Below are 13,057 nucleotides of genomic sequence, written 5' to 3'. Positions count from 1 at the left end.
TTAACAGTGTTGAATAAGTAGGGTTTTGGTACCCTGTTTTTTTTTTTAATGTGAGATTTTGTTTGATGTGGTGGTTTCCACACTCTTTGAGTTAAGAACCCCTTTAGTATCTGTGTACAAGTAAGTAAGTTTGCTGTACTCTTCATTATTCTCTGCCTATAAGACACCTCTCCAGCACTGTGTCTTCTTCTGTCGGCTCATGAGCAAATCTGGGAACTGTGGGATTTGCTCACCTTGAGATTAGCGGTAACTGATGCAATGATGTATTTCTATGCCAAAAAAACAATTAGATGGTGCTAGTATTCCAGGTACACAGGTGGCTGCCTCCACTAAGATAAGAAACGTCAGACTGCCTGAAACCTACCTGGCTTCCATCATCAAAGTGTCTTTTTAGTTTCCTTCAGACCTACATTGTTGGCATTTATCTATAGGTAAAGAGCACTACTATTCAGTATAACAGTTCTAGCACTGTCGTGTACCAGAAAATAACTTCTTCATTTTCACCTGGATGCTTCTGGTCCTACTTTCCTTCCCACCACTCTTCCCTGGCCTAAACCTCTTCACATCCCACTCTGCTAGAGCCGCCATTTGGCATAGAGTTTGCTCTTACAGCCTTTCTGTTGCATTTGGGGGAGTGAATGCTACTGACCTCTATTTTATTTTCTCTGGCAGTTGTTTGTGGGTCTTGGCTTTCCATTCGAAGGGCCAGCTCCCCTAGAAGCTAGTGCTAATGGCTGTGCATTCCTGAATCCCAAATTTAATCCACCGAAAAGCAGTAAAAATGCTGAGTTTTTTAAAGGCAAACCAACCCTCCGTGAGTGAGCAGTGAGTCCATGGCGCAGTTGTTTCTGCTAATGGAGTTCTATATATATTTTTGTAATCTTTGCTATAGATCTTGGTGTAAGATTTTGTAAGAGTTGATCTGCATGATGACTTTAGGTATCATTTGGCAGACCACTATCATGTATGTATGTTTATATCTTTTTTTTTTTTTTTGTGCAAGTGCTGTCATAAGTTAGCTTAATCATCTATAAAATTGTGTTAACTTAGAGTAATTTAATGTAATTTCACTTTTAGGAGTAATGCCATTACGCTGGTAAAAACCATTATTCACCTCATGTTACTATATATGGGGAAAGCACAAAGGGGGGGGGGGGGGGAACCTTTTACTAAAGCTTAATGCACGATAGCGGAAGTAGTGTGCACTAAATGCGAAGTCGTCCATAGATATAAAATGGGCTGCTTAGCATTTAGTGTGTGCTAATTCATGAGCGTGCACTAAGTTTTAGTTAAGGACCCCAAATATTAATACAAGCTTACTGTTTACTGGCTACACTTAGCCAGTCAAATTTGGGTCAGGGTTAAGTTGGAGGAGAAAGTGGAGCTTGTGATGAGTTGGTCCCATTCAGAGAAAGTTGTTTGCTAACGTTTTCTTTGTGTCAGGAGGGGCAACTCTTAAGGCACTTGAGGGCTGCAAAGAAGGCCATATTTTCAGAAACGATCAATGCCATTCTCTATTGTATGCGAATCCACAATATCAATATCTCTGGTAACATCCAATGACGAATACACACAAACCAGGACTTGTAGCCACCACTCAAAGAGAGTGCTTGAAACAGTTCACACCAGTATAATATTAATAGAAATTTTTATGTAGAGTACCCTCAGATATGTACCACTATTACTGCAGTCAAAAATGAGCATATGTTGCTCCCTCCAAAAAAAATTTGTTAGAGTTGATCCGATGAAAGAGTGCTATGCCACTTTGTAGCAGCATTATTGACTGCCAGTAATAGTGGTAAATATCTGAGGGTACTCTACATACATAAAATTTCTGTTATACTGGTGTGAACTGTTTCAATGCACTCTCTTTGAGTTGGTGGCTACAAGTCCTGGTTTGTGTGTATATGTCATTCTCTATTGTATAGCAGGAGTGGACATTCTAGTTACCAAACCAGTGTTCCCTCATATTTTGTCAGGATGCACGTGCAAAAAAGTTTCTTTCATGCAAGTTCTATAAACCCAGCTCACGCTTGTGTGCTGTGAGCCAAGCGTATTTTGGCAAGTATAATGTAAATAATATCAGGATTTCAGAAAGTGTTTTAAACATTAAATTATAATCACATATAGGTCAGGACTCATGGTATCTCGCATCCTAACTTTCACCCTTAAGTACTGAAAACATGCGATGAGTCGGTATAAGTCATATACAGGGGTCCATGATGCATTTCCTGTCAAGGGGAGGGTGGGCCATGGCAGCATTTCAGCAAGCCTCTACTGGAAGGTTCTGTGCCAGAACTGAGCATCTTTGGAATGGCCCCAGAAGAGGTAGGCTGACAGCAGCTGCATGGGGTAAGGGAAGGAGAAGATGCTGGCTGCGGGACTGGGGGAGGGTAATAGGAGTATGAGATGCTAGTCTCCAGAGGGATAGGAAGTGGAAAGATTGATTATGGTACTCAGTATGGGTGGGTTATGGAAGGGAAAGGGAAATGGTGGACCTGTGGCTCATCTCTTATATAGACTGACTCTTGACTTTTGTCTTTCAAATTCTTCATAAATTTTGTGACCTGTGTAAGAGTATCGGTAGTAATTACACAACCAATAAGTTGCAAATAATTCAGTTTCTCTGAGGACCATGAGGCTGCTTATTGCCATGGTTCTCAGGTTCAGAGCCCGTGGGGCCGGGCTCTGGAGCAAACGTGAGCCCTTGGGCTGCTGACGAGGAGCGACAGCAGCAGGCAAAACCCACCAACCAACGCTGGGCAAGCACACTGGCACCGGCAGAGACTGCAGGCACCGCCCAGTGAGCCGGAACACACGGACTGGAGGACACAGGACTGGAATCCCCCGGACGGGAGGACACAGGACTGGAACACACTGGACTGGAGCACACTGGACTGGTCCGTACAGCTTCACCTGCACTTAGCCACTGCCCCCCCAAGGGTTGAGCCCCTGGGTTCGAGTGGCCGGCAGGACTTACCGGATACTGGATGACACAGGGACCAGGGACTAGAACAAGCTGGAAACAGCAGTACTCCTAAATCCTAAACTGACATAAGTGCTCCCAAGCCCTAACCAACAAAAGTGTTCCTAACCAATACCAACAAGCCTAAGCCCCTATACTAACAGAAGTGCTACCAATAGCACCACTAGGAAAAGCAGGGGAGGCCACAGGGAAAAGAGCAGGGAACCTAAACACACAAACTAGCACAGGTGCTCCTAAGCACCAAGCACAACAGCTCTACAACCCTAAACTAACTCCGGTGCTCCTAAGCACCAAACTACCAGCAGAGCTCCTAGCACTAAAAGGGAAGACGGGAGCCACAAGGGAAAAACAGGGAAGCTAAACACAGAAGTCAGAAGTGCTTCTAAAGCACCAAACCCAGAAGTGCTTCCAAAGCCCAAACACAGAAGTGCTTCTAAAGCACCAAAAGGGAAACGCAGGGAAGCTAACACAGAACAAAAAGTGCACACTGCACTACCACTAACCTGGACCTAAAGCAAACGACTAAGCAATGTTGCAAAGGCCCTGAAGGGAAGAACACCACTTCCTTATCAAGGCCCTGCCTGATGATGTCACCACTACCAGACACAGGCAGGCAGCATACTGAAAACAGAGCTAGAGCTAACTCAGGCTTAACCCCACAGCTGCAGTACAGCAGAGCAATTAGAGCCACACTGGAAGCAACCAGCACACAGAGGCAGCTAGCTCAGGTAACACACACAGCTGCAGTATAGTAAAGCAATTAGACTCATGCTGGGAGCAGCCAGCCCACAGACACAGAGCCAGCTCTAGCAACACAGGAAAGAAGAAACAGAAGCTGACCACCAGAATAAGGTAAGTCTGGGAGATGTCACGGCCACAATCGTAACAGCTTATTCTCACACACATGGGTCGACGTCCGCGCGGCCCGGGAATTGGCGTTGTGCACAGCAAAAAAAAAAAACAAAACGTTTTGCTGAGTATTCTGGCGCGCATGCAGTGCAATAGTTGCTTATCATTGGCATGTAGAGGGTAAGCTGATCTCTGGACAGCCTTTAGTTGTTTGCTTCATGAGAGGTTTGCTTTTGTCAAAGCCCCCTGTCAAACCTCCACCAGTGTCATGGGATCTCAACGTCGTTCTCACCTAGCTGATGAAAGCTCCTTTTGAGCCACTGAACTCCTGCCATCTGAAGTACTTGACCTTGGAAGGTCATTTTCTTGGTGATTGTTACTTCAACTGGTAGTGTCAGTGAGCTTCAGGCCCTAGTAGTGGATGCTGCTTATACTAAGTTTCATCACAACAGAGTAGTCCTCCACACGCATCCTAAGTTCCTGCAAAGTTGGTGTCAGAGTTCCATCTGAGCCAGTCGATTGTCTTGCCAACATTTTTTTCTCTGTCCTCATGCCCTCCCTGACGAGAGCAGCTTGCACACCTTGGACTGCAAGAGAGCATTGGCCTTTCACGTGGAGCGGACTAAGCCGTTCAGACAGTCCGCCCAGTTGTTGCTTTCAAACCCCAACAGGAGGGGAGTCGCCATCGGAAAAACACACTATCTCCAATTGGCTGGCAGATTGCATATCCTTTGCTTATGCCCAAGCTGGGCTGACTCTGGAGGGTCATGTCACGGCTCATAATGTTAGAGCCATGGCTGCGTCAGTGGCTCACTTAAAAGTCAGCCCTCCATTGAAGAGATTTGCAAGGCTGCAACGTGGTCATCAGTCCACACGTTCACATCTCACTACTGCCTTCAGCAGGATACCCGACGCAACAGTAGGTTTGGGCAGTCAGTGCTGCAGAATCTTTTTGGGGTTTAGTAATCCAACTCCACCCCCCCCCCCCCCCACCCGGCCCTTTTTTATTCTGTTTCCAGTCTGCACTCTCAGCTAGCTGTATATAGTTTTCAGGTTAATCTATGTTATGTCCCTTGCCGTTGCGAGGCCCAGTTGACCAGTGTTCATTGTTTTGAGTGAGCCTGGATGCTGGGGATACCCCACGTGTGAGAATATGCAGCCTGCTTGTCCTCAGAGAAAGCGAAGATACTTACCTGTAGCAGGTATTCTCCGAGGGCAGCAGGCTGATTATTCTCACAATCCTTCCCGCCTTCCCTTTGGAGGAGTTGTTTTTTATGCTTTTTGATTTTAACTGAGTACGCGCTTGCACGGCGGGAATTAATTAGTCTGCGCTGTACGCGCGCCAGAAAACTCCAGCAAAACTTTTTTGTGTTTTGTTGTACCAAAATGCCAATTCCCGGACGTCGACCCACGTGTGTGAGAATGATCAGCCTGCTGTCCCTCTGAGAATACCTGCTACAGGTAAGTATCTTCGCTTTCCCTGTGCAGCTTTATAACATCTAATTAAAATTTGTCGATGGTAATTACAAAGCAATCAGTTGCAAATAATTCAGTTTCCCTGTGCAGCTTTATAACATCTAATTAAAATGTGGCACACTATTATATTTTCTTGTGTGTGCTATGTTTTGCCACATGCACAGGATTTGCCATCTGTAAGCGCATGTATATGCACACAGCTTAAAGGGAACCCTGCTACCGCTGGTCAGGTTTTCTGGTGAACCCTAATGAATGTGCTTGAGAGGGAGTTCCATGCACACCTCTCTCTGTATATTGTAAGGGACTATAGAGAAGAAGAAAGGCTAGGGATGAAGCCCCCGCTCCAAAGGGCCGACAGAAGCTCCTTTGAAGGCGCCGGGGGGGGGGGAGAAAGAGGAACCTAGGGGGAGGAAAACTACAACTCCCAGGAAGCCCCGGGAGAGCCTAGGATAAGGAGGCGGAATAGGCTGCTCCCCCATGAAGCTCCAGGGAGAGGCCAACAGGGAAAAGAAAAGGTTGAGTCACCTCCCTGGTGGAAGAGGTGGTGGCACAAATGGGCGGGGAAAGAAAAATACCCAGGCCCATTTAAGGAGGGGGAAGTGATTCAACAGGAGGAAGGGGAAGGAGGAGAGAAAATGGACTGGGCTCCAGAGATAGAGGAGCCAGAGGGGATGGAAGTAGGAGAACCGGAACCCATCTCAGAGGAACCCATGGAACTCTTGGCTCTCAGCAGACCAGAGTAGGAGGTATAGTGGGGCTGCCCGGGTCAAGCGGGAGGAGGTCAGAAAGTAGAAGGCTGACCAAGAGGGTGGGACCTGAGGCTTTGAGCCCGCACAAAGCTGGACGGTGTTTAAATTGAACTTTGCTAGGAGAAGTCAAGCAGTGCTGAACGGTGTTTAAAAGCTTGGCTAATTGAACTGGGCTGGGAGAAGCCCAGCATGTGATAGACTGTGTTTAAAAGCAGGGTGAATTGAACTTTGCTAGGAGAAGACAAGCAGTGCTGGACTGTGTTTAAAAGCTTGGCTACTTGAACTTTGCTAGGAGAAGCCAAGTACTGCTGGGCTGTGTTTAAAAGCTTGGCTTATTGAACGTTGCTGGGAGAAGCCAAGCCGTGCTGTACTGTGTTTAAAAGCTTGGCTAATTGAACTTTTCTAGGAGAAGCCGAGCTGGAAAGGACTGGTCTTAACACAGCCTGACTTTATTGAGCAGGGCGGAGACAGACCCGCTTGGAGGGGCCAAGGGGCTCGAGCGTTCCGCCCGGACTCGTACAAGGGCATTACAATATTCATTGCAGTTATCTGGAAAACCTGCCCAACTGGTAACCCACAAGGACTGGAATGCTCACCCCCAGTCCTGTAGCTCTCTGAAGTTGAAATATGTTACAAATCTAATCTTCGCAGTTATTGCAGCTAAATCAGTGTTTTTCTAATTCTACTGATGTAAGACAATTCTCAAAGTGTGACTCAGTGTTAGCTAACAACCACTGATGCAGTCATCATAAAATTTGCAAGTTTCTTTTCCCATGTATATAAAAAAAAAAAAGTTCATTCTTCTTGGGCGGCTGGTGAGGTTGGAATTTTTGAAAAGCAAAACAAACCATAAATACTGGAACTGGGATCCATGTCACAAGTTACAGGACAGCACTTGTTTGGTTTTCTTACCCAGTCTCAATTTGCAAATGTGTTCCTACTTGCTTTCAAGGTGCCTTTCAGACATGAAATTCATTTACAACTGATGTGAAACCAGTTGCAACTGCACTGCATGAAAGTTGCTGGTAGCTAGGGCTCCCAATTTCTGGCAGATTTATGGGAGTGGTCATGGAATCTGTCACAGATTTGTTTTTCACAGCAAAATACCAGGAATCCATAGGGACCAGGATTAGAATAAGGAAAAAGAATGTGAGCACGCTTGCCTTCAAGCCATATAATGGTCCCCTGCCACCCAGGGCTGAAATTTAATTTAATTTAAAATAGCAGCATTTATAGCACACTTTCCCCTAAATCAGTCTGTCAAAGGCAGGGTACACACATGATTTTGTAACAACCAAAATACAAATATATTGCTTTGAATCATGCCATATTATACTGTCCTCTTTGGTTTAAACTATGACAGTCTGGCCCTGAACATCAATGACGGTATCATGCCTCAGTTGTCATCCTAATGCTGTTCAAATTGAGGGATGGGTTTTAAGGTGAAATTGGGGGGGGGGGGGGGGGGGGGGGTGATTGATGGGGTTGGTAGTTATGGTGTGTGAGTGAGCATTTTGAAGGGAGTGTGACATTTGAGTGGATCCTCCCTTTCTCTTGATCCTATATTTTCTCTTCCTGAGCCAGGTTTCATTCCTTCGTCATCCTCCTTTCGATTCCCCTTTCCATCTGTTCCACAGGTTGTCTCTTTTCTCCCATATTTTCAAAATAGTCTCTCAATTCCTTATCTCTCTAGCCCTCTGTCAGATCCCTTTCTCCGCATTGAATAAAAACAAGACAAAACAAAGAATATTAAGTGCTACCTTCTTATTGGACTAACCTAATACATTTTTTGACTAGCTTTCAGGAGCTTAAGCCCCCTTTTCTCAGGTCAAGACAGAACAGCATGGACAGAAGATGACAATACTAGAATATATGGAAATCGTAAAAACATTCAAATAATTGGTATTGCAGGGGGGAGGGGGATGAGCAGGCAGCTGCTAACTAAGCAGATATATTTTTGGTGGAGAATTTTGCTGCTTGGTATAACTTCTCAGCCAGCCCTCTCACCACCCCCAAACCCTCCTGGCTTGCTTTATTTATTTTTAAAATGTGTTAACTCCTCTATCCAATGTACTACTCAGGTTACAGTAAAATAAACATAAATACAACAATTCTGAGAATATAAAATCCACAAAATAAATTATTTAGTAGTCAAATTGTACTCTTCGTTTATACTTAACATTTTTTGCCAAAAGCCTACCTAAACAGACAGACTTTCAACTGCTTCTGTAATTGAAAAAGCTACCAGTACTCTGCAGTTTAAAGTGGAAATGAATTCCACAAGCCTGATCCTGCCACATAAAACATACTCAGTCTATATTGTAGCCCAGTGATTCCCAGACCAGTCCTAGGGGCCCTCCCTAGCCATTTAGGTTTTCAGGATATCCACAATGAATATTCATGAGCGAGATTGTGGTTAACTTTAAATCCTAAGTGGCTGGGGAGCCCCCAAGCAGGTTTGGGAGCCACTGTTCTAGCCTAACATGACAAAAGATGCAATGTCTAGTTATACAGCATGCGTGATGGGCAATGAATATGTGTAGATAGTGGCCAGTGACACAGGATAGAATTGAAAAATTAACTTGCAGAACTATTGTTAGTAATATGTAATTTATCTTTAAAATCAAACATGGTACCAGAAGATTGGAGGGTGTCAAATATAATGCTGATTTTTTTTTTTTAAGATTACATAAGTACATAAGTGTTGCCATACTGGGATGGACTATCTACCCGTTCCACTCCATTTAGTATTTTATATACCTCTTATCATATCTCCCCTCAGCCATCTTTTCTCCAAGCTGAAGAGCCCAAGCCGTTTCAGCCTTTCCTTCATCCCATTCCCTTTATCATTTTTGTCGCGCTTCTCTTTCCTTTTCTAATTCCACTATATCTTTTTTGAGGTGCGGTGACCAGAATTGCACACAGTATTCAAGGTGCAGTTGCACTATGGAGTGATACAAAGGCATTATAACATTCTCGTTTTTATTTTCCATTCCTTTCCTAATAATGCCTAACATTCTATTTGCTTTCTTTGCTTCTGCACCTTACTGAACACAGGGTTTCGAAGTATCGTCAATGATGACTCCTAGATCCTTTTCCTGGTTGGTGACTCCTAACGTGGAAGCTTGCATCACGTAGCTATAGTTCGGGTTCCTCTTTCCCACATACATCACTTTGAACTTGCTCACATTAAACTTCATCTGCCATTTGGATGCCCAGTCTCGTAAGTTCGTCAGTGCCGGACAAAATGGTAGAGACTATTATAAAGAACAAAATTAAACAGCATATTCAAAAGCATGTTTTAATGAGACAAAGCCAACATGGATTTAGTGAAGGGAAATCTTGCCTCACCAATCTATTACATTTCTTTGAAGGGTTGAGCCGGTCGATATTGTGTATCTGGATTTTCAGAAGGCATTTGACAAAGTACCTCATGAAAGACTCCAGAGGAAATTGGAGAGTCATGGGATAGGAGGTAATGTTCTATTGTGGACTAAAAACTGGTTAAAAACAGAGAGTAGGGTTAAGTGGTCAGTATTCTCAATGGAGAAGGGTAGATAGTGGGGTTCCCCAGGGGTCTGTGCTGGGACCGCTGCTTTTTAACATATTTATACATGATATAGAGATAGGAGTAACTAGTGCGGTAATTAAATTTGCCAACAAAACAAAGTTATTCAAAGTTGTTAAATTGCAAGAGGATTGTGAAAAATTACAAGAGGACCTTACAAGACTGGGCATCCAAATGGCATAAGACGTTTAATGTGAGCAAGTTCAAAGTGATGCATGTGGGAAAGGGGAACCCAAACTATAGCTATCTGATGCAAAGTTCCACATTAGGCATCACTGACCTGGAAAGAGATGTAGGCATCTTCGTTGAATTGCGTTCTTTAAACATTCCCCAAGCAATCTCTCGGATAACTGCTTGCTTCCAGAAAACCTTCCACAAGAAAATGTTACCACCTAAAATGGAAATGGTTTTCTCTCTGGTCTGCCTCTAAGTCGCTCAACCCTATCTCAGAGTACATTTGAGTGCCATCAGTGCACTTCATGTTAAACTTGATAGTAGACCAATTACAGCGCATCCCTTGATGACTAGATTCATGAAAGGTTTATATCACACTATTTATTTATTTATTAGGATTTATTAACCGCCTTTATGAAGAGATTCACCCAAGGCGGTGTACAGTAGATACAGTTTAACATAAAACGTATAATTTTGTTAACAGCGTAACAATAGTAAAATAACCAAGAATAAATATAAATACAATAAATGAGGTAAACTTGAAAACAGTAAATTGAAACCTAATAATAGAACTACCGTGAAACAATATCAAAATGTACACATTTAACAGCACTGGAATTCAAATACCAGAGATATAATACAATGTTATTATAATACTAATGATGCACCTAATAAGCATGCATTAGAACATTCAACTAACATAGATATGATGCTAAAGATTTTCTACAATATGGCTTACCATATAGCTGAGATACCAAGAGCAGATATACGATGGGCACAAGAAGCACAGTACAGAGTCAGTTCGGATAAGTTCATTGTATAGTTAAGAGAGTTACGTGAGAAACTGCACTGGCTCCCACTCAAGGAACGTATCACCTTTAAAGTATGCACCTTAGTCCACAAAATAATCCACGGTGAAGCCCCTGCATACATGTCTGACTTAATAGACCTGCCACCCAGAAACGCTAAAAGATCATCCCGAACTTTCCTCAATCTCCACTTCCCTAACTGCAAAGGCATAAAATACAAAGTACTGCACGCGTCAACCTTCTCTTATATGAGCACGCAACTCTGGAATACACTAACACGCAACCTGAAAACGATCTACGAACTAACGGACTTCCGCAAACGATTAAAGACTTATCTCTTCGAGAAAATTTACTGCAAGGATCGAAACACATGAAGTCCACACACACTAACAGAAATGCTTCAACACACTGTCTTCTGAATTCTCCTACCCGTATCTTTACCACAATTAATACCCCACCCACTTATAAAATTGCTACACCCTAAGGTTGTCATGCTATTGTTATATCGCCATATCTTTTCCCCATTGTAACATTCCACTGTTTATACGCTCTAAATGTTGTTTTGACTTGACTTTGTCTTGCCACAACTCCTCATAATGTAACCCATAATTGTACTGTAGCACATTGTATTTCCATCATTCACAATGTATTGTAAGCCACACTGAGCCCGCAAATAGGTGGGAAAATGTGGGATACAAATGCAATAAAATAAATAAATAGTCCAGGTGCAGAATGAGTTTATAGTCAGTCAACCTATGTATTAAAGGCTTGGGAGAAGAGCCAGGCTTTCACCTGCTTCCTGATGTAGAGGTTTCGCGTTATATGTAGCCCCTCTGGGAGTAAATTCCAGAGCGTGGGGGCTACTCCTGAGAATGCTCACTGGCAGGTATCACATCGTACAATTTCTTTTGACGAAGGTACAGATAATGATGTTCCTTGAGAGGACCAAAGAAGTCTTAAAGGTGTGTAAGCAGTGGTGTGCTGGAGCAGGCTCTCACAGGCTCTCGAGAGCCGTTTGTTAAGTTTTTAAGAATTTTGGGAGCCTGTTCTCCATGGCTACTTTAACAAATGGATCCCAAAATGTGGGCTTGGGCCCCTCCTGAATTCTCTTTTACTTTGCTGGCGAGAGAGAGCCCCCTGTTAACAATTTACCAGCACACCCCTGTGTGTAAGTGACTAACTTATTCTTTAAGTACTCTGGTCCATTTTGTCTGAGGACCTTGAAAATCAAACACAGGGTTTTAAATTTAGCCCTGTAAGGTACTGGTAGCCAGTGTAGCTTTTGCAGGAAGGTGTGGTGTGATCACGCCACTTGCAGCCTTCTGTCAGTTGTTCTGCAGCATTCTGATTTAGTTGGAGCTGATATAAACTCTTTTTGGTTTGGCCAGTGTACAGAGCATTACAGTAATCGTGATGTTATGGACGAGTCACTGTGGTCAGACTCGTCCATCAAACCGCCTCAAGTGCTATGGGATCTCAGCGTCGTTCGAACCATTATTCTGCCAGAAGAGTAAGTGAGCTCCAAGCCCTTTTGGCAGATCTCCCTTACACCAGATTCCACCATGATGAGATTGTACTCCATACCCATCCCATATGCCTCCCAAAGGTTGTTTCGGGGTTTCATCTCAATCAGTCCATTGTTCTGCCCATTTTCTTTCCTAAACCACATTCTCATCCTGGAGAAGCAGCACTGCATGCCTTGGACTGCAAACACACAAAGACTCATTGACAATCCAACTCTATGTACCCTTTGATTCTAACAGACTGGGAATTCCCATCACCAAGCATATAATGTCTACTTGGGTGGCTGACTGTATTTCCTACATCTGTGCTCAGGCTGGCTGACCCTTAATGGCCGTGTCACCAGTCATAATGTATGAGCTATGACAACCTCAGAAGCCCATTTCCGCTCTGCGGCTATTCAAGACATTTGCAATGTGGCTATGTGGTCTTCTGTTCACACTTCTACGACTCAGTATTCCAGGTGAGATAGCTGGTTTGAACAAGCAGTTCTGCAGAATCTTTTTACTGTTTAAAATCCAACTCCACCCTCCGGCCTGTATTCCACCAGGCTCACTATTTGCTTGACTGTCAGAATATACTTTCCTATCAGCCTGGTATCTAGTGAGTCCCATTTGTGAAAATATCATGCCTGCTTGACTTCGGAGAAAGCTTAAGTTACTCACCTGTAGCAGGTGTTCTCCGAGGATAGCAGGCATATATTCTCACAACCCGCGCACCTCCCGTTGGAGTTGTCTTTTTAGTTGGTCCACTTGCATTTCGTGTGGGAAAGTTGGTCCACTTGCATTTCGTGTGGTAAGGCACCCTCACGTGCGCACTGCGGACACCGCCTTAAAGATTTAAAGTGGCAGTTCACTTTGGTAGTGTCTGCACCAGGCTCTATCGGACGAAGTCACCAATTTGTGAGAATATATGCTTGCTGTCT

The 13,057-nt window shown here is 43.8% G+C and overlaps 1 protein-coding gene across 2 annotated transcripts in view; it reads left to right on the top strand.

Moving 5' to 3' along the window:
• Positions 1–13,057, top strand: part of MGAT5 (alpha-1,6-mannosylglycoprotein 6-beta-N-acetylglucosaminyltransferase) — a 268,355-nt gene that overhangs the window by 225,557 nt on the left and 29,741 nt on the right. The window contains exon 13 of one of the 2 annotated variants that reach the window (XM_030209337.1): positions 673–819. In XM_030209337.1, coding sequence (XP_030065197.1) covers positions 673–819 — 147 coding nt within the window. The remainder of the gene's footprint in view (positions 1–672; positions 820–13,057) is intronic. The other variant, XM_030209338.1, reaches the window with a different exon arrangement.

The sequence above is a fragment of the Microcaecilia unicolor genome, chromosome 7 (genome assembly GCF_901765095.1).
Source record: "Microcaecilia unicolor chromosome 7, aMicUni1.1, whole genome shotgun sequence".
In the NCBI taxonomy this organism is placed as follows: Eukaryota; Metazoa; Chordata; class Amphibia; order Gymnophiona; family Siphonopidae; genus Microcaecilia; species Microcaecilia unicolor.
This window is presented reverse-complemented; position numbering and strand designations above follow the sequence as displayed.